General features: G+C 51.9%; 1 protein-coding gene across 7 annotated transcripts in view; it reads left to right on the top strand.

The window, feature by feature from the left end:
* ATP2B2 (ATPase plasma membrane Ca2+ transporting 2) overlaps nt 1-23,761 on the top strand; it is a 660,007-nt gene that overhangs the window by 338,527 nt on the left and 297,719 nt on the right. For all 7 annotated transcript variants that reach the window (XM_073564311.1, XM_073564307.1, XM_073564309.1 and 4 more), the window contains 5 exons: nt 1,664-1,878; nt 1,967-2,209; nt 2,873-3,114; nt 4,631-4,865; nt 5,559-5,738. In XM_073564311.1, coding sequence (XP_073420412.1) covers nt 1,664-1,878; nt 1,967-2,209; nt 2,873-3,114; nt 4,631-4,865; nt 5,559-5,738 — 1,115 coding nt within the window. The remainder of the gene's footprint in view (nt 1-1,663; nt 1,879-1,966; nt 2,210-2,872; nt 3,115-4,630; nt 4,866-5,558; nt 5,739-23,761) is intronic.

Here is a 23,761-nt window from a genome sequence, read left to right as displayed (position 1 = left end):
GCTGCCTGTACGACTGCCAATGCGCCCTTCACGACACTGCACTGGAGGGGCTTCTGTGTTGATTGCGGTAAAGAAGATGGTGGTAGTGGTGGCGGCTGCATTGAACGACGCTGCTGTGCAGGGCTGGCCCGAGAGATTACGGTGCCCTAGGCGAAACTATTTTGTTGCGCCCCTACTATTCTTGGCAGTAGATGAAAACTTGGGATATAAATTTAGGAGCAAAATAAACCACAACAACAATGACTAATTAACTCTCTCCTAACTCTTTAATCTTCTGAGAAGTTGTATAGGACAAATATATACAAAGTAATCAATAACACAAAACAAAAACGACCATAGGTAATTACAATTTTTTTTCCTTGCCTTTTTTTTGAAAAAGGTGACACTAAGTCACCGAGATTAATTTGTTTAGCAACTTCAGATTCTATCGAAATTGTTGCCAACCCAACCAACCTCTCTTGCGTCATATTTGCCCTTAAATATGTACACTTTTCTTTCCATCCCTAAAACTTTTTGCCTTTTGAAAATATTTTCTAGAATTTTTTCTATTTTTTCTCTGGCGCCCCCTTTGGGTCGGCGCCCTAGGCGGCCGCCTAGTTCGCATATACGTTCGGGCCGGCCCTGCTGCTGTGGCTCATCCATGTCTGGATACTTCAAGAAATGCCACCATCTACCTGGGCACTTCCCTTTAAATATTGGTTGGCCCCGCCTCCTCCATTTCTTACCGTTTTAAATCTGGTGCGCTATGTGCAGGGGATCCCCTAGCCCTGCGCACGCGCAGACCCGGATGGCAGCTGACGTCGCTCGCGCGCTACGTCAGCAGGATGTGCCAGATCCTCCTGCATCCCGTGCATGCGCAGACCCAGGCAGCCTCGCTTTCCAGCATGCTCAGTTTCAGGCACGTGGCTCCCCAGCATCCCCAGCCCCAGAAGCGCGTCCCAGCGCACATCGCTGGGACGCCTTTGCAATCCTCAGCACACGCAGCCCCGGGACCAGTGCAGGCAGGAGATACATTTACACAAGAGGTTTCTGCCTGCAAGGCGTTGCACCAACCTCCTGGTCGGCATTACCCCACCCGTGGATGGCATCCTGAATTCCCGGACACCCTCCCGGGTACTTCTGTAGGCTCCCACGAGGACAGGAAATCGAATTGAGGAGAGGTACCGTCTTTTTATTCAATAGGTTTCCTGTCCTGGTGGGCCGATACCCTCTCAAAGGTGGTGCTCTCATGGCTTGTGGGTTTTCATTGGCTGTAAGCCATAATCATCAACATTAACAGAAATAAACACGTGAAATACATCACTGTTTGTAAAGACTCTATATAATATATGAGTTTCACTTTTTGTATTGAAGAACTGAAATAAATTCACTTTTTGGTCATATTTGAATTTTGCGAGTTGCACCTGTATGTACACACTATCCTTTCTTCTGCCTAATGCTGTATATTTCCATCTAGCGCAGTGACATTTATATATTAATATTTACATTGGTTTGGTGATCTGAAACATTTAAGTGTGACAAACAAGCAAAAGAATAGGAAATCAGGAAAGGGGTGAACACTTTCACACAGCGCTAGACGCTCAGGAAGACGATCACTGACAGATTCCCCTTAATGTATGGGACACTAGTCATTCCCTTGCTCTTTCTGCTTCTCTCCCTGTAGGTCTGGTCATGTCCGCCATCACAGTCATCATTTTGGTTTTATACTTTGCTATCGATACTTTCGTTGTCCAGAAAAGGCCGTGGTTACAGGAGTGCACGCCAATTTACATCCAATTCTTTGTCAAGTTCTTCATCATTGGCGTCACCGTGCTAGTGGTGGCCGTGCCGGAAGGACTTCCTCTCGCCGTGACAATTTCTCTGGCATATTCAGTTAAGGTAAAGCTCATTGTTGATGAAGAGAAGATGAAAGAAGGATCCTTCCACGTCTGCACATCTCTCACTGATATCTTAACTGTTGTTCCAGAAAATGATGAAAGATAACAATCTGGTACGACATTTAGATGCCTGTGAGACTATGGGGAACGCAACGGCCATCTGCTCCGATAAGACCGGCACACTGACCACCAATAGGATGACTGTGGTGCAAGCTTATGTTGGAGATGTCCATTACAAAGAAATTCCAGACCCTGAAGCTCTTCCTGCCAAAACACTAGATATTCTAGTCAATGCCATAAGTATCAACAGCGCATACACCTCCAAAGTCCTGGTAATTCCACCCAAGTGTTTCTGCCGTATGGGATACATGATGATGGGTGGGATTATGAACAATGTGAAGCAGGTGGGATGAAATGAGTGAAATCGTAAATGGTATGACACAGGTGGGAAGTTGGGCGGCGTCAGACAGCTGGGATTATGGGCGATGCGAGACAGGTGGGATGAGTGAAACAATGAATGGCATGACAGGTGGGCTTATGGGTGGAAAAAAATCGGTGGGAAGGTGGGTGAGGTGATGAGGGGCAGTGTGTAATGGGTGAAATACGATTGGTGGGATGATGGGCAGTGTGAGACGGGTGGGATGATGGGCAGTGTGAGACGGGTGGGATGATGAGTGGTGTGACACAGGTAGGATGAGGGGCAGTGTGAGTTGAGTAGGAGGAGATGAGTGGTATCAGTGAGTTGACTCAGGTGGGATGAGGGGTGGTATCAGACGGGTACGATGAGACGGTGGGATGATGAGTGGTATGACACAGGTAGGATTAGATGGGTGGGATGAGAGAGATTAATCAGGAGGGATGGTATCAGATAGGTAGGATGAGATGGGTGGGATGACTCAAGTGGGATAAGGGGCTATGCGAGACGAGTGTGATTGTGAAATCATATAGCACATTATCTGCCTGGAACATGACAATGCGATGATGTTTGTTTCCAGCCTGCGGAGCAAGGTGGTGGTCTCCCACGACAAGTTGGAAACAAAACAGAATGTGGTTTGTTGGGATTCTTGTTGGATTTGAAGCGAGATTATCAGACAGTGAGAAATGTCTTACCGGAAGAGAAACTTTACAAAGTGTACACTTTCAACTCTGTGCGCAAATCTATGAGCACCGTGGTGAGGCTGGAAGACGGCAGCTTCCGCTTGTACAGTAAAGGGGCTTCAGAGATTATCCTTAAGAAGTAAGTGTCCTGTGCTTTCAGCACTTTTGGATCTGGTTAGGTGGGATTTACGCTCCTCTCCAGATACTGAACAGTGATGTTTCCTTGCTGCCATCTAATACTGCTCTGTCCAATGCCACATCTGCGTCAGCTTTATCATGTGTAACGCTCGCGCCCTGACTAGTTGGCGCGAGTGTGGGGAGTGTGGCTCCACTGTGCCACAAACCAGACTACCCTGGAAGGAGCGTGACTAAGCAGCTACCTTGGTGTTCACTGGAGCCACAGATGGTGAGGTCAGGCTTGTGCGGCAGGTAGCTGCCAGGTGCCAGGTGCCACTCCAGGATGGTGTCTGGCTGTGGCTGCTGATACCACTGGGGATGGAACACTAAGTGAAGAGAGGACAAGTACAGACGGACACGACAGATATTATGGTGGGCACGGCTGGTACTCTTGGCAGACAGGCGGGCACGGCTGAGACACTGGCAGGCAGGCGGGCACGGCTGAGACACAAGGGACAGGAACTGACTTGGGAGGCACAGGAACACGGGGAGGTATGAATGGGATAAGGAAACAGGTAGGGGCCTGTTCAGACAGGGACAGACAGAGAGCCACAAGAAGCGGAATGAGAGCGGAGCAGAACTGCAAGGTTTCGGAGTGTAGAGCAAAACAGAGTCGCTGGTTGCAGTGCAGTGAGCTGAACCACAAGGAGCGCAAAGCAAAGGTAGGGCTGCAAGAGTGGGGAGCAAAGGCAGAGCCGCAAGAGTGGGGAGCAAAGGCAGAGCTGCAGGTATGCGGAGCAGGACGGAACCGCAGGTATGCGGAGCAGAGAACCGCAGGTAGGCGGAGCAAGTGCAAAGCAAGGAACCAGAGCAGGCAGACAGAGAGGACACAAGGATAGACACAGCAGGGAAAGGAGCCACAGACAAGGAGATTAACAGACAGAGGTTAGGACTGAGTACAGACAAGGTCAGGTACAGGAGCAGGATAAGATTCAGGAATAGAACACAATACACACAAGGGCGGACACGGAGACAAATACAGGACAAGGACACAGGCCTGAATATGCAGCCCTCAGGAAGGCGGAAGCATAAGACACAAGTGCACGGAAACAGATCTGGGTATGCGGCCCCCAGAGCAGGCAGAAACAGGACCTGGCACCTCAGCAGCAAGACACCGACTGAGATAGAGTGTTGCTCAGGCAGCTTCCACTGGGTGAAGCTGCCTTAAATACTAGAGGCTCCTTGGTAATTGGCTTTAGACACCATAGGCAGGTGCACACTGATTCTATAAGAACCAGAGCGTACCCGCGCCGCCCCCCTATGCACACAGCCAGGAAGTATGCAGGGAGCAGGTATGAGGCACACAGCATGGAGTCGGCAGCAGACAGAACTCACAGTGTGGCCCAGAGTAGTGAGTAGGGCTGGTGGGGGATGAGAGACCATGCAGTGATGCCCGCAGGATTGTTACATCATGGCTATATCCAACAATGTAACTGCTGTAGACGAGGCACATTATTTCTGCACTTTCTCGATTGTAGATGTTCCAGGATTTTGAATGGTGCTGGAGAGCCTCGTCTATTCAGGCCCCGGGATCGAGATGAGATGGTAAAAAAAGTGATCGAGCCGATGGCATCTGATGGTCTCCGAACAATCTGCATTGCTTATCGAGACTTTAGCCAGAGTCCAGAGCCAGACTGGGACAGTGAGAATGACATTGTGACTGATCTGACGTGCATCTCCGTGGTTGGCATAGAAGATCCAGTCAGGCCAGAGGTAAAGTCTGACAGATGCTCCAATGGGTATGCCAGGGAAGAAACCACCAGGTGTGAACGTCAGCCTAAAGTTGTCATCTCAGATACTGAGGATGATGAATGGGGCAGAAAACTCACAATGTGAAGGTCATCAATCGTAGAGGGGTAGCTAGACCTTCCTTCACTGGGGACAAAGTCTTAGGAAGTTTTCCCAGTTCTGTGACCAAATACAAGTGGCTCAGTGCCAATCGCCTCCTCCACTGCCAGACACTTATGTCCCCCATCACAATACCAGTCACAGCTCCACCCCGGTTTTCAGGCAGCTATGGCACATATACCCATTTCTACAGAGCTGGGCACCTATGGCACATTGTCTTCAGGTGCCACCTCAGTGCGGGCACCTTGAGCACATAGCCGTCTGGCTTTCCCCAATTCCAGGCCCCCAATGCACATATCCCCTTATCCCATGCCCCAGATCTGGGCACATATCACTCTCTACCCCACCCCAGTGCCAGGCACAAGGACATGTAGTCCCCCTCCGGCAGCCCATTGTCAGGTACCTATGGCACATATCCTGCCCCTAGTTGAGCACATATTGTAGATGGAATGATCGATAGGTGGGATATTTGCTCTCTGAGCAGAGGCCACTATCTGACGGGTCACCGCGCATTTTCCGGCTTTTCTATTTGTGTGAACTTATTTGTGTTTGTTGCAGGTACCAGAGGCGATACGGAAATGTCAGCGGGCAGGAATCACTGTTCGGATGGTGACAGGGGATAATATTAATACTGCACGAGCCATTGCCATCAAATGTGGCATCATACACCCTGGAGAGGATTTTCTCTGCATAGAAGGGAAGGAATTTAATCGAAGGATACGCAATGAGAAGGGCGAGGTGAGCCTTGAGAGACATGGATCCACTATTTAAGAGGAGATATGGATGTAACATGGATGTAACACAGGGCTTCTCTCTCAGGGCTCCCCTTAATTTGCAAGAGTGCAGTGTGGTCACAAAAGGTAACTCTTTCTCCAAAGGACTTGGCTTATCCATGTGTGATGGAGTCCCTAATAATGATCAGTAACATGTTTGACAATGTGTGGCAATGTCCCCGAGAATGCACAGTGGCGCCCCCAACAATGTGCAGTGGTATTTCTGATAATGCGTGGTTGCACCCCGGACAATGCTGGGTTGCTCCCCAATAATACACAGTGGTGGCCCTGACAATGCATGCAGATTGGCGCCCCAATAATATGCAGTGGTAGCCCTGACAATCTATGCAGACTGGCGCCCCAATAATATGTAGTGGTGGCCCTGACAATGCATGCAGATTGGCGCCCCAATAATATGCAGTGGTAGCCCTGACAATGTATGCAGGCTGGCGCCCCAATAATATGCAGTGGTAGCCCTGACAATGCATGCAGACTGGCGCCCCAATAATATGTAATGGTGGCCCTGACAATGCATGCAGGCTGGCGCCCCAATAATATGTAGTGGTGGCCCTGACATTGCGTGCAGGCTGGTGCCCCAATAATATGCAGTGGTAGCCCTGACAATGCATGCAGACTGGTGCCCCAATAATACGTAGTGGTGGCCCTGACAATGCAGGGTTGCCCCCCAACAATACGCAGTGGTGGCCGTGACAAAGTATGCAGGATGGCACCCCAATAATACGCAGTGGTGGCCTTGACAATACATTCAGGTTGGCGCCCCAATAATACATAGTGACGGCCCTGGCAATGCATGGTTGCCCCCAACAATAAGCAGTGGTAGCCCTGACAATGCATGCAGACTGGCATCCCAAAAATACACAGTGGTGGCCCTGACAATGTATGCAGGCTAGCGCCCCAATAATTTGCAGTTGGCTCCCAGTAATGTTCTTGATCATGCGCTGTGATGACCACGACCATGCGTAGTCCCAAAATTGGCGGTAACATTCCAGACAACATGTGGTGATATCCCCAACAATGGCGGTAACATCTCAGACAACATATGGTGACGTCCCCAACCATGGCGGTAACATCCCAGACATGTGGTGACATCGCCAACAATAGCGGTAACATCCCAGACAACATGTGGTGACGTCCCCAACCATGGCGGTAACATCCCAGACAACATGTGGTGACGTCCCCAACCATGGCGGTAACATCCCAGACAACATGTTGTGACGTCCCCATCCATGGCGGTAACATCCCAGACAACATGTGGTGACGTCCCCAACCATGGCGGTAACATCCCAGACAACATGTGGTGACGTCCCCAACCATGGCGGTAACATCCCAGACAACATGTGGTGACGTCCCCAACCATGGCGGTAACATCCCAGACAACATGTGGTGAAGTCCCCAACCATGGCGGTAACATCCCAGACAACATGTGGTGACGTCCCCAACCATGGCGGTAACATCCCAGACAACATGTGGTGACGTCCCCAACCATGGCGGTAACATCCCAGACAACATGTGGTGACGTCCCCAACCATGGCGGTAACATCCCAGACAACATGTGGTGAAGTCCCCAACCATGGCGGTAACATCCCAGACAACATGTGGTGACGTCCCCAACCATGGCGGTAACATCCCAGACAACATGTGGTGAAGTCCCCAAGTATGGCGGTAACATCCCAGACAACATGTGGTGAAGTCCCCAAACATGGCGGTAACATCCCAGACAACATGTGGTGACGTCCCCAACCATGGCTGTAACATCCCAGACAACATGTGGTGAAGTCCCCAAGTATGGCGGTAACATCCCAGACAACATGTGGTGACGTCCCCAACCATGGCGGTAACATCCCAGACAACATGTGGTGACGTCACCAACCATGGCGGTAACATCCCAGACAACATGTGGTGAAGTCCCCAAGTATGGCGGTAACATCCCAGACAACATGTGGTGACGTCCCCAACCATGGCGGTAACATCCCAGACAACATGTGGTGACGTCCCCAACCATGGCTGTAACATCCCAGACAACATGTGGTGAAGTCCCCAAGTATGGCGGTAACATCCCAGACAACATGTGGTGACGTCCCCAACCATGGCGGTAACATCCCAGACAACATGTGGTGACGTCCCCAACCATGGCGGTAACATCCCAGACAACATGTGGTGAAGTCCCCAAGTATGGCGGTAACATCCCAGACAACATGTGGTGAAGTCCCCAACCATGGCGGTAACATCCCAGACAACATGTGGTGACGTCCCCAACCATGGCGGTAACATCCCAGACAACATGTGGTGAAGTCCCCAAGTATGGCGGTAACATCCCAGACAACATGTGGTGAAGTCCCCAAACATGGCGGTAACATCCCAGACAACATGTGGTGACGTCCCCAACCATGGCTGTAACATCCCAGACAACATGTGGTGAAGTCCCCAAGTATGGCGGTAACATCCCAGACAACATGTGGTGACGTCCCCAACCATGGCGGTAACATCCCAGACAACATGTGGTGACGTCCCCAACCATGGCGGTAACATCCCAGACAACATGTGGTGAAGTCCCCAAGTATGGCGGTAACATCCCAGACAACATGTGGTGACGTCCCCAACCATGGCGGTAACATCCCAGACAACATGTGGTGACGTCCCCAACCATGGCTGTAACATCCCAGACAACATGTGGTGAAGTCCCCAAGTATGGCGGTAACATCCCAGACAACATGTGGTGACGTCCCCAACCATGGCGGTAACATCCCAGACAACATGTGGTGACGTCCCCAACCATGGCGGTAACATCCCAGACAACATGTGGTGAAGTCCCCAAGTATGGCGGTAACATCCCAGACAACATGTGGTGACGTCCCCAACCATGGCGGTAACATCCCAGACAACATGTGGTGACGTCCCCAACCATGGCGGTAACATCTCAGACAACATGTGGTGACGTCCCCAACCATGGCGTTAACATCCCAGACAACATGTGGTGACGTCCCCAACCATGGCGGTAACATCCCAGACAACATGTGGTGACGTCCCCAACCATGGCGGTAACATCTCAGACAACATGTGGTGACGTCCCCAACCATGGCGGTAACATCCCAGACAACATGTGGTGACGTCCCCAACCATGGCGGTAACATCCCAGACAACATGTGGTGAAGTCCCCAACCATGGCGGTAACATCCCAGACAACATGTGGTGACGTCCCCAACCATGGCGGTAACATCCCAGACAACATGTGGTGAAGTCCCCAACCATGGCAGTAACATCCCAGACAACATGTGGTGACGTCCCCAACCATGGCGGTAACATCTCAGACAACATGTGGTGACGTCCCCAACCATGGCGGTAACATCTCAGACAACATGTGGTGACGTCCCCAACCATGGCGGTAACATCCCAGACAACATGTGGTGAAGTCCCCAACCATGGCGGTAACATCCCAGACAACATGTGGTGACGTCCCCAACCATGGCGGTAACATCCCAGACAACATGTGGTGAAGTCCCCAGCAATCTAGTGTTCATAGCTTCATTTTCTGTTTAATGTCTCCGATCTATGGGAAATATAAACTGCACGACAAGGAGGGTTGCTCGGACAGTCAAGTCTGTGAAGGAGTGGCGCACCTGCTGCTCTTCTTATTGCTTTAGCCTTGCCGTAAGAGCTTACAATCTACTGCTCTGGCCCCTCAGGGGGTCCTTTACAACTTTACTGATAGAATCAGTGCAAAAGAACAAGAAAACTGAAAGTACTCACTACAAGACACACAACATATCTAAAGTATATACAGTAGCATTATGTATGGTACAGGACACACAGCGTAACTACACCACGTGGCGATCACACAGCATCATTACACCACATGGCGATCACACAGCATCATTACACCACGTGGCGATCACACGGCGTCATTACTCCACATGGCGATCACACAGCGTCATTACACCACATGGCGATCACACAGCATCATTACACCACGTGGCGATCAGACGGCGTCATTACTCCACATGGCGATCACACAGCGTCATTACACCACATGGCGATCACACAGCGTCATTACACCACATGGCGATCACACAGCATCATTACACCACGTGGCGATCACACAGCGTCATTACACCACGTGGCGATCACACAGCGTCATTACTCCACATGGCGATCACACAGCATCATTACACCACATGGCGATCACACAGCATCATTACACCACGTGGCGATCACACGGCGTCATTACTCCACATGGCGATCACACAGCGTCATTACTCCACATGGCGATCACACAGCGTCATTACACCACATGGCGATCACACAGCATCATTACACCACATGGCGATCACACAGCATCATTACACCACGTGGCGATCACACGGCGTCATTACTCCACATGGCGATCACACAGCGTCATTACACCACATGGCGATCACACAGCATCATTACACCACGTGGCGATCACACGGCGTCATTACTCCACATGGCGATCACACAGCGTCATTACACCACATGGCGATCACACAGCGTCATTACACCACATGGCGATCACACAGCATCATTACACCACGTGGCGATCACACCACATCATTACACCACGTGGCGATCACACGGCGTCATTACTCCACATGGCGATCTCACAGCATCATTACACCACGGGGCGATCACACAGCGTCATTACTCCACATGGCGATCACACAGCGTCATTACACCACATGGCGATCACACAGCATCATTACACCACGTGGTGATCACACAGCATCATTACACCACGTGGTGATCACACAGCATCATTACACCACATGGTGATCACACAGCATCATTACACCACATGGCGATCACACAGCGTCATTACTCCACATGGCGATCACACAGCATCATTACACCACATCATTACACCACGGGGCGATCACACAGCGTCATTACACCACATGGCGATCACACCGCATCATTACACCACGTGGCGATCACACAGCGTCATTACTCCACATGGCGATCTCACAGCATCATTACACCACGGGGCGATCACACAGCATCATTACACCACGTGGCGATCACACAGCGTCATTACTCCACATGGCGATCTCACAGCATCATTACACCACGGAGCGATCACACAGCATCATTACACCACGGGGTGATCACACAGCGTCATTACACCACATGGCGATCACACCGCATCATTACACCACGTGGCGATCACACAGCGTCATTACTCCACATGGCGATCTCACAGCATCATTACACCACATGGCGATCACACCGCATCATTACTCCACATGGCGATCACACGGCGTCATTACTCCACATGGCGATCTCACAGCATCATTACACCACGGGGCGATCACACAGCGTCATTACTCCACATGGCGATCACACAGCATCATTACACCACGGGGCGATCTCACAGCATCATTACACCACGGGGCGATCACACAGCATCATTACACCACATGGCGATCACCCAGCGTCATTACACCACGTGGCGATCGCACAGCATCATTACACCACATGGCGATCACACAGCATCATTACACCACATGGCAATCACACTGCGTCATTACACCACATGGCGATCACACGGCGTCATTACACCACATGGCGATCACACAGCATCATTACAACACATGGCGATCACACAGCGTCATTACTCCATGTGGCGATCACACAGCATCATTACACCACATGGCGATCACACGGCGTCATTACACCACATGGCGATCACACGGCGTCATTACACCACATGGCGATCACACAGCATCATTACAACACATGGCGATCACACGGCGTCATTACACCACATGACGATCACACAGCATCATTACACCACGTGGTGATCACACAGCATCATTACACCACGTAGTGATCACACAGCATCATTACTCCACATGGTGATCACACGACGTCATTACTCCACATGGTGACCACACAGCATCATAACTCCATGTGGCGATCACACGGCGTCATTACTCCACATGGTGACCACACAGCGTCATTACACCACGTGGCGATCACACAGCGTCATTACACCACATGGTGATCACACAGCGTCATTACTCCATGTGGCGATCACACGGCGTCATTACTCCACATGGCGATCACACAGCATCATTACTCCATGTGGCGATCACACGGCGTCATTACACCACATGATCATACAGCATCATTACTCCATGTGGCGATCACACAGCATCATTACACCACGTGGTGATCACACAGCATCATTACACCACGTGGTGATCACACAGCATAATTACTCCACGTGGTGATCACACAGCGTCATTACACCACATGGCGATCACACGGCGTCATTACACCACATGGCGATCGCACCGCGTCATTACACCACATGGCGATCTCACAGCATCATTACACCACATGGCGATCACACAGCATCATTACACCACATGGCGATCACACGGCATCATTACACCACATGGCGATCGCACAGCATCATTACACCACATGGCGATCACAGAGCTTCATTACACCACGTGGCGATCACACTGCGTCATTACACCACGTGGTGATCACACAGCATAATTACACCACATGGTGATCACACAGCATCATTACTCCACATGGCGATCGCACCGCTTCATTACACCACATGGCGATCGCACCGCTTCATTACACCACGTGGTGATCACACAGCATAATTACTCCACGTGGTGATCACACAGCGTCATTACACCACATGGCGATCACACGGCGTCATTACACCACATGGCGATCGCACCGCGTCATTACACCACATGGCGATCGCACAGCATCATTACACCACATGGCGATCACAGAGCATCATTACTCCACGTAGTGATCACACAGCGTCATTACACCACATGGCGATCACACGGCGTCATTACATCACGTGGTGATCACACAGCATCATTACACCACATGGTGATCACACAGCATCATTACACCACGTGGCGATCACACAGCGTCATTACTCCATGTGGCGATCACACAGCATCATTACACCACATGGCGATCACACAGCGTCATTACACCACATGGCGATCACACAGCATCATTACACCACATGGCGATCGCACCGCTTCATTACACCACGTGGTGATCACACCACATCATTACACCACGTGGCGATCACACAGCATAATTACTCCACGTGGTGATCACACAGCGTCATTACACCACATGGCGATCACACAGCATCATTACACCACATGGCGATCGCACCGCGTCATTACACCACGTGGCGATCACACAGCATCATTACACCACGTGGCGATCACACAGCATCATTACACCACATGGCAATCACACAGCGTCATTACACAACGTGGCGATCACACGGCATCATTACTCCACATGGCGATCACACAGCATCATTACTCCACGTGGCGATCACACAGCGTCATTACTCCACATGGCGATCACACAGCATCATTACACCACATGGCGATCACACAGCATCATTACACCACATGGCGATCACACAGCATCATTACTCCACGTGGCGATCACACAGCATCATTACACCACATGTCGATCACACAGCGTCATTACACCACATGGCGATCACACAGCATCATTACTCCACATGGCGATCACACAGCATCATTACTCCACGTGGCGATCACACAGCATCATTACTCCACATGGCGATCACACAGCATCATTACACCACGTGGCGATCACACGGCATCATTACTCCACATGGCGATCACACAGCATCATTACTCCATGTGGCGATCACACAGCATCATTACTCCATGTGGCGATCACACAGCATCATTACTCCACATGGCGATCACACAGCATCATTACACCACATGGCGATCACACAGCGTCATTACACCACGTGGCGATCGCACAGCATCATTACACCACATGTGATCACACGGCGTCATTACACCACATGTGATCACACGGCGTCATTACACCACATGTGATCACACGGCGTCATTACACCACATGGCGATCACACTGTGTCATTACTCCATGTGGCGATCACACCACATCATTACACCACATGGCGATCACACCACATCATTACACCACATGGCGATCACACAGCGTCATTACTCCACATGGCGATCACACAGCGTCATTACACCACGTGGCGATCACACAGCATCATTACACCACATGGCGATCACACGGCGTCATTACTCCACATGGCGATCACACGGCATCATTACACCACATGGCGATCACACAGCATCATTACTCCATGTGGCGATCACACGGCGTCATTACTCCACATAGCGATCACACGGTGTCATTACACCACGTGGTGATCGCACAGCATCATTACTCCATGTGGCGATCACACAGCATCATTACACCACATGGCGATCACACGGCGTCATTACACCACATGGCGATCACACAGCATCATTACAACACATGGCGATCACACGGCGTCATTACACCACATGGCGATCACACGGCGTCATTACACCACATGGCGATCACACGGCGTCATTACACCACATGGCGATCACACAGCATCATTACTCCACGTGGCGATCACACAGCATCATTACTCCACATGGCGATCACACAGCATCATTACACCACGTGGCGATCACACGGCATCATTACTCCACATGGCGATCACACAGCATCATTACTCCATGTGGCGATCACACAGCATCATTACTCCATGTGGCGATCACACAGCATCATTACTCCACATGGCGATCACACAGCATCATTACACCACATGGCGATCACACAGCGTCATTACACCACGTGGCGATCGCACAGCATCATTACACCACATGTGATCACATGGCGTCATTACACCACATGTGATCACACGGCGTCATTACACCACATGTGATCACACGGCGTCATTACACCACATGGCGATCACACTGTGTCATTACTCCATGTGGCGATCACACCACATCATTACACCACATGGCGATCACACCACATCATTACACCACATGGCGATCACACAGCGTCATTACTCCACATGGCGATCACACAGCGTCATTACACCACGTGGCGATCACACAGCATCATTACACCACATGGCGATCACACGGCGTCATTACTCCACATGGCGATCACACGGCATCATTACACCACATGGCGATCACACAGCATCATTACTCCATGTGGCGATCACACGGCGTCATTACTCCACATAGCGATCACACGGTGTCATTACACCACGTGGTGATCGCACAGCATCATTACTCCATGTGGCGATCACACAGCATCATTACACCACATGGCGATCACACGGCGTCATTACACCACATGGCGATCACACAGCATCATTACAACACATGGCGATCACACAGCATCATTACAACACATGGCGATCACACGGCGTCATTACACCACATGGCGATCACACGGCGTCATTACACCACATGGCGATCACACGGCGTCATTACACCACATGGCGATCACACAGCGTCATTACAACACATGGCGATCACACGGCGTCATTACACCACATGGCGATCACACGGCGTCATTACACCACATGGCGATCACACAGCATCATTACACCACGTAGCGATCACACGGCATCATTACACCACGTGGCGATCACACGGCGTCATTACACCACGTGGTGATCACACAGCATCATTACACCACGTAGCGATCACACAGCATCATTACTCCACATGGTGATCACACGACGTCATTACACTACATGGCGATCACACGGCGTCATTACTCCATGTGGCGATCACACGGCGTCATTACACCACGTGGCGATCACACAGCGTCATTACACCACATGGCGATCACACAGCATCATTACATCACATGATCACACAGCATCATTACACCACATGGTGATCACACAGCGTCATAACTCCATGTGGCGATCACACGGCGTCATTACACCACGTGGCGATCACACAGCGTCATTACACCACATGGCGATCACACAGCATCATTACATCACATGATCAAACAGCATCATTACACCACATGGTGATCACACAGCGTCATTACTCCACATGATCACACAGCATCATTACACCACATGGCGATCACACAGCGTCATTACACCACATGGCGATCACACAGCATCATTACACCACATGGTGATCACACAGCGTCATTACTCCATGTGGCGATCACACGGCGTCATTACTCCACATGGCGATCACACAGCATCATTACTCCATGTGGCGATCACACGGCGTCATTACACCACATGATCACACAGCATCATTATTCCATGTGGCGATCACACAGCATCATTACTCCATGTGGCGATCACACGGCGTCATTACACCACGTGGCGATCGCACCGCTTCATTACACCACATGGCGATCACACAGCGTCATTACACCACATGGCGATCACACAGCGTCATTACACCACATGGCGATCACACAGCATCATTACACCACGTGGCGATCACACAGCGTCATTACACCACGTGGCGATCACACAGCGTCATTACTCCACATGGCGATCACACAGCATCATTACACCACATGGCGATCACACAGCATCATTACACCACGTGGCGATCACACGGCGTCATTACTCCACATGGCGATCACACAGCGTCATTACACCACATGGCGATCATGTGACGAACAGCCCACGGCCGTTCGTCCACTTACGGGCGACGACTAACGGGAGTCCCGCTGCCACCAAAACTCGACGGACAGCGGACCCTGTGTCACCACTATGTCACGATCCCACCACTGACACCGGTGTATCAGCGGACGGAGGGACGTGACACAATGCCGGCACACGGCTATCACAGGCGCAGTGGGGCTTATCTTAGTTATCCCACCACTGGCACCATGTGACAAAAATATCCAGCAAGCTAATCTCGCTCTACAATTTGCCGCAGGGGGAGTTTAATTTGGATGCCCCACCACTGCTATCAATCTTCCAAGTACTGTGGGGGATTTATGTATATCCCACTTTCTCAGTTCCACTTTGGAACTCGCAGCTCTCCGGCGCCCCCCCTTACCCTCAGGTCAGTCAGGGAACTGCACCTAGGATAATTAGTCGCCGGACGGGCTGCCTGTTGTGAACCGGCAATTAGGCTTCTGCAGTAAGGGAATTATCAATGCTGTGGCTGAAGCCCCTTACTCAGCAATATAAGACCCTTCTAGACTGCCAGCAAGCCGTAATAGCCGTACACAACGCGCTGCCACCAGTCACGGTTACTTAATTCACAGTGTTAAATTAAGAGGGTCCGTGGCAAACCCCTTGAATTAGTAGCGATTATCTATCAAAGGCGTATAGTTCGATTCTTAGAGCATGGAGACAGATCTAAATAATTTCATTTATTTTCCGAAAGAGGACAGTGATTACAGATAAAAGTTGCTATAAAATTGAGACATAAAATATGTACAGTACAGGTATAAAATAAAAGTGGAGAAAACAAAGAGATTACACTCACAGTTCCATATTGTTCCTTAGGCAGACCATGCGGCTTTAAGGGAGGAGGAGCCACACGTCTCCATTCATCTGGAGTTCTTGTCAGCACGGACTCTGCAGCTGTTCTGAGCTGGTTTGCCCAGGAAATGCCTTATAGACTTTCCTATGTGACATCACGGAGAGGTGCATTCTGGGTTGATCCCACCTCTCTTATCCAAGTTATGTTTTGGCTACAAAACTTAGATTAGCTATAACTTTATGGGAGAAGCTGGTATGGACTCATCAGTGGTATCATGTTTCCCAGCGTAATGAGCCCATCAAGAAAACATCAAACATCTATGCGATATGACCGTCCATTTGGGCGCAAATCATATCTCATGTTCTGGGCAGGGTGGAACTTCGAAAGAGACACGGTATCGAAGCTGGGACCGCTCAGGTTACAAAAATATGATTTTCATATCTCTACTGGGTATGGTTTTCGTAATATGACTTTTATGTTTCCCATATACCGGCATACAGCCTGTGTTTTTCCGAACAAAGGGATCCCTTCCCCCTGCTCTTCGAGAGGAAGTTGGTTTAAGGTTTCAGAGCTAGCCCAGGCAGGGGGCACTGGTCAGTGTGTGAGTGAGCCATGGGCGAAAAGAGGAGGGGGGAAGGTGCTGCATGAGCTGACAGCCTGCATTGGCATAGAGGGCTGGATTTTTCTGGAAAGTTACAACAGAAAACATCATATTTTGTAGACAAAACCCCATACCTCACAGACATTGTACATCACACCTCCCCCCTTAAGAGGGCGCTAAGGAGGCATTACCTCTCGGTAATCGGCCATGCGCACCTCAGCGGGTTCGCCCCGGCGGGACAACCCATCGGCATTGCCGTTTTCGCTGCCCTTCCTGTGTTTTACAGTAAAATCGTACTGTTGAAGGGCAAGGCTCCAGCGGAGCAATCTTCCATTGGTTCCGGACACTGTGTGCAACCAGCTCAGAGGGTTGTGGTCGGTTACCACCGTGAAGGCGCGCCCGTACAGGTAGGGCTGCAAACGTTGCAGTGCCCACACCATGGCCAGACACTCCTTCTCGATGGTCGAGTATGCCACTTCCCTCGGCAGAAGTTTCCGGCTCAGGTACAACACGGGGTGCTCTTGGTTCCCCGAGTCGACCTGGCTAAGCACAGCACCGAGGCCAAACTCGCTGGCGTCGGTCTGTACCAGAAACGGGCGACTGCTGTCGACTGCTCTCAACACTGGAGAGTTGCACAGGGCTGCTTTCAAAGCTTGGAAAGCCGCCTCACAGTCATCTGTCCAGTTGACTGTTTGGGGTAGCCTCTGCTTGGTGAGGTCAGTCAAGGGTTTGGCAAGGGCGCTATAGTCCTGTACGAACCGCCTATAGTACCCTGCAGTGCCCAAGAAGGACTTCACCTGTTTCTTGGTCCTGGGGGTGGGCCAGGACACGATTGCGTCCACTTTTCCTGGCTCCGGACTCATGGAACCCCCGCCTACCCGGTGCCCCAGGTAGTGGACCTTGCGCATGCCTATCTGGCACTTCCCCGGCTTGATGGTCAGGCCTGCCTGGTGAAGACGCTTGAGCACCTCCTGGAGGTGCTGAAGGTGTTCCTCCCAGGTGGAACTGAAGACGGCAATATCGTCTAAGTACGCCACGGCGTACTCCTCCAGTCCCCGAAGCAGGTGGTTGACCATCCGCTGGAAAGTGGCAGGGGCATTCTTCATGCCGAAGGGCATGACCGTGGACTCGTACAGTCCAAAGGGGGTGATAAAGGCGGATTTCTCCCGCGCCTCAGGGCTCAGGGGAATCTGCCAGTATCCCCGACTCAAATCCATGATGGATATGTAGTTGGCGTTTGTCAACCGCTCGAGCAGATCCTCGATGCGCGGCATCGGGTGGGCATCAGAGGTTGTGATGGCGTTGAGCCCCCTGTAGTCCACGCAGAACCGGGTGGTTCGATCCTTTTTAGGCACGAGGACTACAGGTGAAGCCCACGCACCTTTTGACCGTCGAATCACTCCCAGCCTTAACATCTCATCGACCTCTTGGCGCATGACTTGTTGCACCGTTTCAGAGATCCGATAAGGTGTTCGCCGTAATGGGGCATGATTCCCGGTGTCCACCTCATGAACCGCTAACTCCGTCCTCCCAGGACGGTTGGTGAACACGGGCCGGAAGAGTTCCAGGGTGGCCATCAACTGCAACCGCTGGGACACGGTGAGCGAACCACTTATCTCCATGTCCTCAATGGACCCATTGGCCTTGGCCTGGGCCAGCATGTCCAGGAGGGAATCTTCCTCCCCATCCTCTGGCAGATTGCAGACCGGTAGGACGCAAGCTTCACATTCGTAGTGCGCCTTCAGCATGTTGACGTGAAAGGCCTTGCGCCTACCCCGAGCATGGTCAAGCGTGACCACGTAGGTGACCGGGTTGAGCTGTTGGTGGACGACGTACGGGCCTTCCCAGGCTGCCTGAAGCTTATCCGTTGGTACAGGGACCAGCGCCCACACCTTTTGACCCACCTGGTAGGTCCGCTCCCGGGCGTTCTGGTCGTACCAGCGCTTCTGGTCAGCCTGAGCCTGCGTCATGTTGTCATGCACCAACTGCGTCAAGGTCTGCATCTTGTCACGGAAGCGCATGACATAATCCACGATGGACACTTCTGTGGGGTTTGGCTCATCTTCCCAGGATTCTCTTATCAACCCAAGGGGTCCCCGGACTCGCCTGCCATACAGGAGCTCGAAGGGGGAGAACCCGGTCGAGGCCTGCGGAACTTCTCTGTAAGCGAACAGCAGGTGTGGGAGGTACCGCTCCCAGTCGCGCCCTTGGGTCTCAACCAGTATGCGGAGCATCTGTTTGAGGGTACCGTTGAAGCGTTCACACAAACCATTAGTCTGTGGGTGATACGGACTCGATACCAGGTGCGTCACCTGCATTTTCTCACAGAGAGCCTCCATTAGGCGAGACATGAATTGGGGCCCTTGATCGGTAAGCATCTCCCTGGGAAATCCTACTCTCGAAAAGATGGTCACCAGTGCGTCAGCCACCTTATCTGCCCTGGTTGAAGACAGAGCTACTGCCTCTGGGTACCGGGTAGCGTAGTCTACCACGGTGAGAAGGTATCGCTTTCCGGAGCTGCTGGGGACGGACAGCGGTCCTACAATGTCCACCGTGATTCTCTGGAAAGGCTCCTCTATCACCGGCAAAGGAATAAGGGGAGCCTTAAGAGCAGGCCCCGCCTTACCCACTTTTTGACAGGTGGCGCAGGAGCGGCAGTAGTGTGTTACATCTGTCCCCATCTTGGGCCAATAGAAGTGTTGAGACAGCCGTGCCTTTGTTTTGCTGATCCCCAAGTGTCCAGCGAGTGGAATCTCATGGGCAATCCGCAACAACTCAGTTCTGAACTGATAGGGGACGACCAGCTGTCTTTCCCTCAACCACTCCTTTTTAGGATCTCCGGGTACTGTCTCCCGGTACAACCTTCCTCGTTCCCAGAACACCCTCTCCTTATCAGACTTGGAGGTGGGCGTCTCGGCGAGACCTTTCAATTTCTCCAGGCTGGCATCTGAGTGCAGAGCAGCCTGGAACTCCATGCTGGAGGCTGCCAGAAGTGACGTCAGGGTCCCCTCTTTACTGGGACCCTCTGGAACCGGCTCTGGGTTCACCTCTGGTTCAGTCTCTCCTGTAGCAGCAGAGGGTCCAGAAGACAGTGCGTTACCTGCGATCTGGGCACTCTGACTGCGTGTGACAGCTGCTATGTATGCTGTCTCCCTGGGGATTTCTACAGACCCACCAGCTGGTGCTGCCCTGGGCTCTACCTCCCCATCCACCCCCAACACTTCAGGAGCAGTGCTACTTAAGGGCCAGTTACCTTCCTCGGTGGCACTGGTCAGCTGCATGGCATTACCTTCCTCATGGTCCCCATGCACCTCCCCATTTCCTTGAGCACCGTTGCTTGCTCCTGCCAGGGGTTCCTCAGCCGTCTCACTCCGCAGAGTGACGGGGCTGAGCACCTCGGTACCTGTGGACACATCTACCGTTTCAAAGAAAGGGTTAACGGGTTCAGTCGGCACAGATACATCATCATTCCTAGGAAAAGAATGGTTATCAGTTTGCTTTGGTACATTCACATCAGCATCAGCATCGTACCTGGGGAAAGAATGGTTGTTAGTTGCATCATTACTCATCAAGGCATTAGCAGGTAACACATTCAGTTTCCCATCATCAACATCATCAGGGTTAACGTTACCCTTATTATCAGTTTGGGGAAGGGTGTCAGGGACATAGTATGCAACCATCCTCCCCAAGTCCGTCCCCAATAAAACATCAGTGGGCAAATTTTCAGACACTCCTACCTCCCTCAACCCGCTCCCGACACCCCAATCAAGAAAAACTCGTGCCACTGGCAAGGGACAACGGGTGCCTCCAATCCCGGTGACAGTCAGGGTTTTCCCCTCAACAAACTCTTCAGGGGCCGCCAGTCCAGGACGGATGAGGGTTCGTTCAGCCCCGGTGTCCTTGAGGCCTGTAGCAAGACGGGCCCCCACCTGAACAGGTTGAACGTTGTCGTCAGCCCTCCCAACCACACCTCCCACCAAAAGAACAGAGGCGTTGGGCCCGGGGGCCTTGGCTGGGGGGTTCTTCGGCCTATCCGGACAGGTGTAAGAGAAGTGACCAGGCCGCTTGCAGTGGTGACACAGGCGACTGTCAGTAGCCGGCCTGTTGTTGGCAACAGGGACAGGGCCTCCGGAGGGACGGCTAGCTGGGGCATTGGGGTTGGTTGCTGGCTTACCCCCTTTCCAGCTGGTGGCGACTGGCCTCCGCGTCTCGGGCTTCCGGTTGGCCTCGTGGTTGTCGGCGATCTGCGCCGCTTTGTCCGCGTTCGTTGGTTCGCGGTCCAGGATGAACTGTCGGACCTCAGCTGGGCAGAGATGCAGGAACTGGTCTTTGATCATCAGGTCCCGTAGCTGCTCAAAGGTTTCAACGGACAGTCCATGGATCCACTGGTCAAAGTGGGTCCTGAGTCCTTGCACCACATCACTGTAGCTATCATGTGGGCCACGTTGGAGGTGCCGGAACTTCTTTCGGTATACCTCAGGGGTCAGCCGGTATTTGGCGATCAGCGCCTGCTTTATGGCGTCATAGTCGTCATCGGCTTCTGGCGGAAGAGAAGCAAACGCCTCCAGAGCTTTGCCCTTTAGCCCTGGGGTCAAGTACCTGGCCCATTGGTCTTCGGGCAGTCGGTACTGTCTGCAGGCTTTCTCAAAGGCTCGCAGAAACGTGTCCAAGTCCCCATCCTTTTCCATTACGGGAAAATGCTCTGGCCGGGGTTTAGGAGTCTGGACGCTGCTGGGCTCACGGCTTCGGGCTGTGGGGGCATTCCACCCCCGCTGGAGCATCTCCAGCTCATGGGCCCTCTGAGCTTCAGCTTGGCGCTCACGTTCGGCTTGGGCCTCCTGCCGATATTGCTGGATCAGCCTCACCCGCCCATCCCTGTCTTCGGCGGGGAGTTCGTCCAAGGCCATTTGCAGATAGGGGTCCACCCCGTTCTGGTTGAATGTGGGGCCAGCGCTCAGGTGTGGAGCCTCTGCTGCAGCCCCATGGCAACTTGGGCCAACTTCTGCGCTCGCTGGATTCTGGTCGTTGTCCAGCTGCACTAGAGCCGCGATCATTTGATCTTTGGTTCCTCCTGCGGCGTCTATGCCTCGGTACGTGCATAACCCAGCAAGGGTGTCCTTTTTCTGCTTCTGATACCACTCCACTGTCATCGCCGCCATGGTTGCCAAATAAAAGATAGAAAAAGAAAAACGAAGAAACGGGAGGGGGATACTTGCAAGTACACACTAATGTCTCAGGACTAGTAACCACTGAGTCTGTTCTCCAAAACCTATGATGCAGGATTCCCGCAGGAACCGTGCAGGTCTTTAGTGAGAGGAATGATTGCTCAAACCAAATCACTAATGCTCTAGGATTATCCCACCGCTCTGCCACCAATATGTGACGAACAGCCCACGGCCGTTCGTCCACTTACGGGCGACGACTAACGGGAGTCCCGCTGCCACCAAAACTCGACGGACAGCGGACCCTGTGTCACCACTATGTCACGATCCCACCACTGACACCGGTGTATCAGCGGACGGAGGGACGTGACACAATGCCGGCACACGGCTATCACAGGCGCAGTGGGGCTTATCTTAGTTATCCCACCACTGGCACCATGTGACAAAAATATCCAGCAAGCTAATCTCGCTCTACAATTTGCCGCAGGGGGAGTTTAATTTGGATGCCCCACCACTGCTATCAATCTTCCAAGTACTGTGGGGGATTTATGTATATCCCACTTTCTCAGTTCCACTTTGGAACTCGCAGCTCTCCGGCGCCCCCCCTTACCCTCAGGTCAGTCAGGGAACTGCACCTAGGATAATTAGTCGCCGGACGGGCTGCCTGTTGTGAACCGGCAATTAGGCTTCTGCAGTAAGGGAATTATCAATGCTGTGGCTGAAGCCCCTTACTCAGCAATATAAGACCCTTCTAGACTGCCAGCAAGCCGTAATAGCCGTACACAACGCGCTGCCACCAGTCACGGTTACTTAATTCACAGTGTTAAATTAAGAGGGTCCGTGGCAAACCCCT

This window comes from Dendrobates tinctorius, unplaced genomic scaffold (assembly GCF_039654945.1).
Source record: "Dendrobates tinctorius isolate UK_male_01 unplaced genomic scaffold, ASM3965494v1 ptg000449l, whole genome shotgun sequence".
Classification (NCBI taxonomy): domain Eukaryota; kingdom Metazoa; phylum Chordata; class Amphibia; order Anura; family Dendrobatidae; genus Dendrobates; species Dendrobates tinctorius.
The sequence above is the reverse complement of the archived record's forward strand: the minus strand, read 5'-3'. Positions and strand labels throughout refer to the sequence as shown.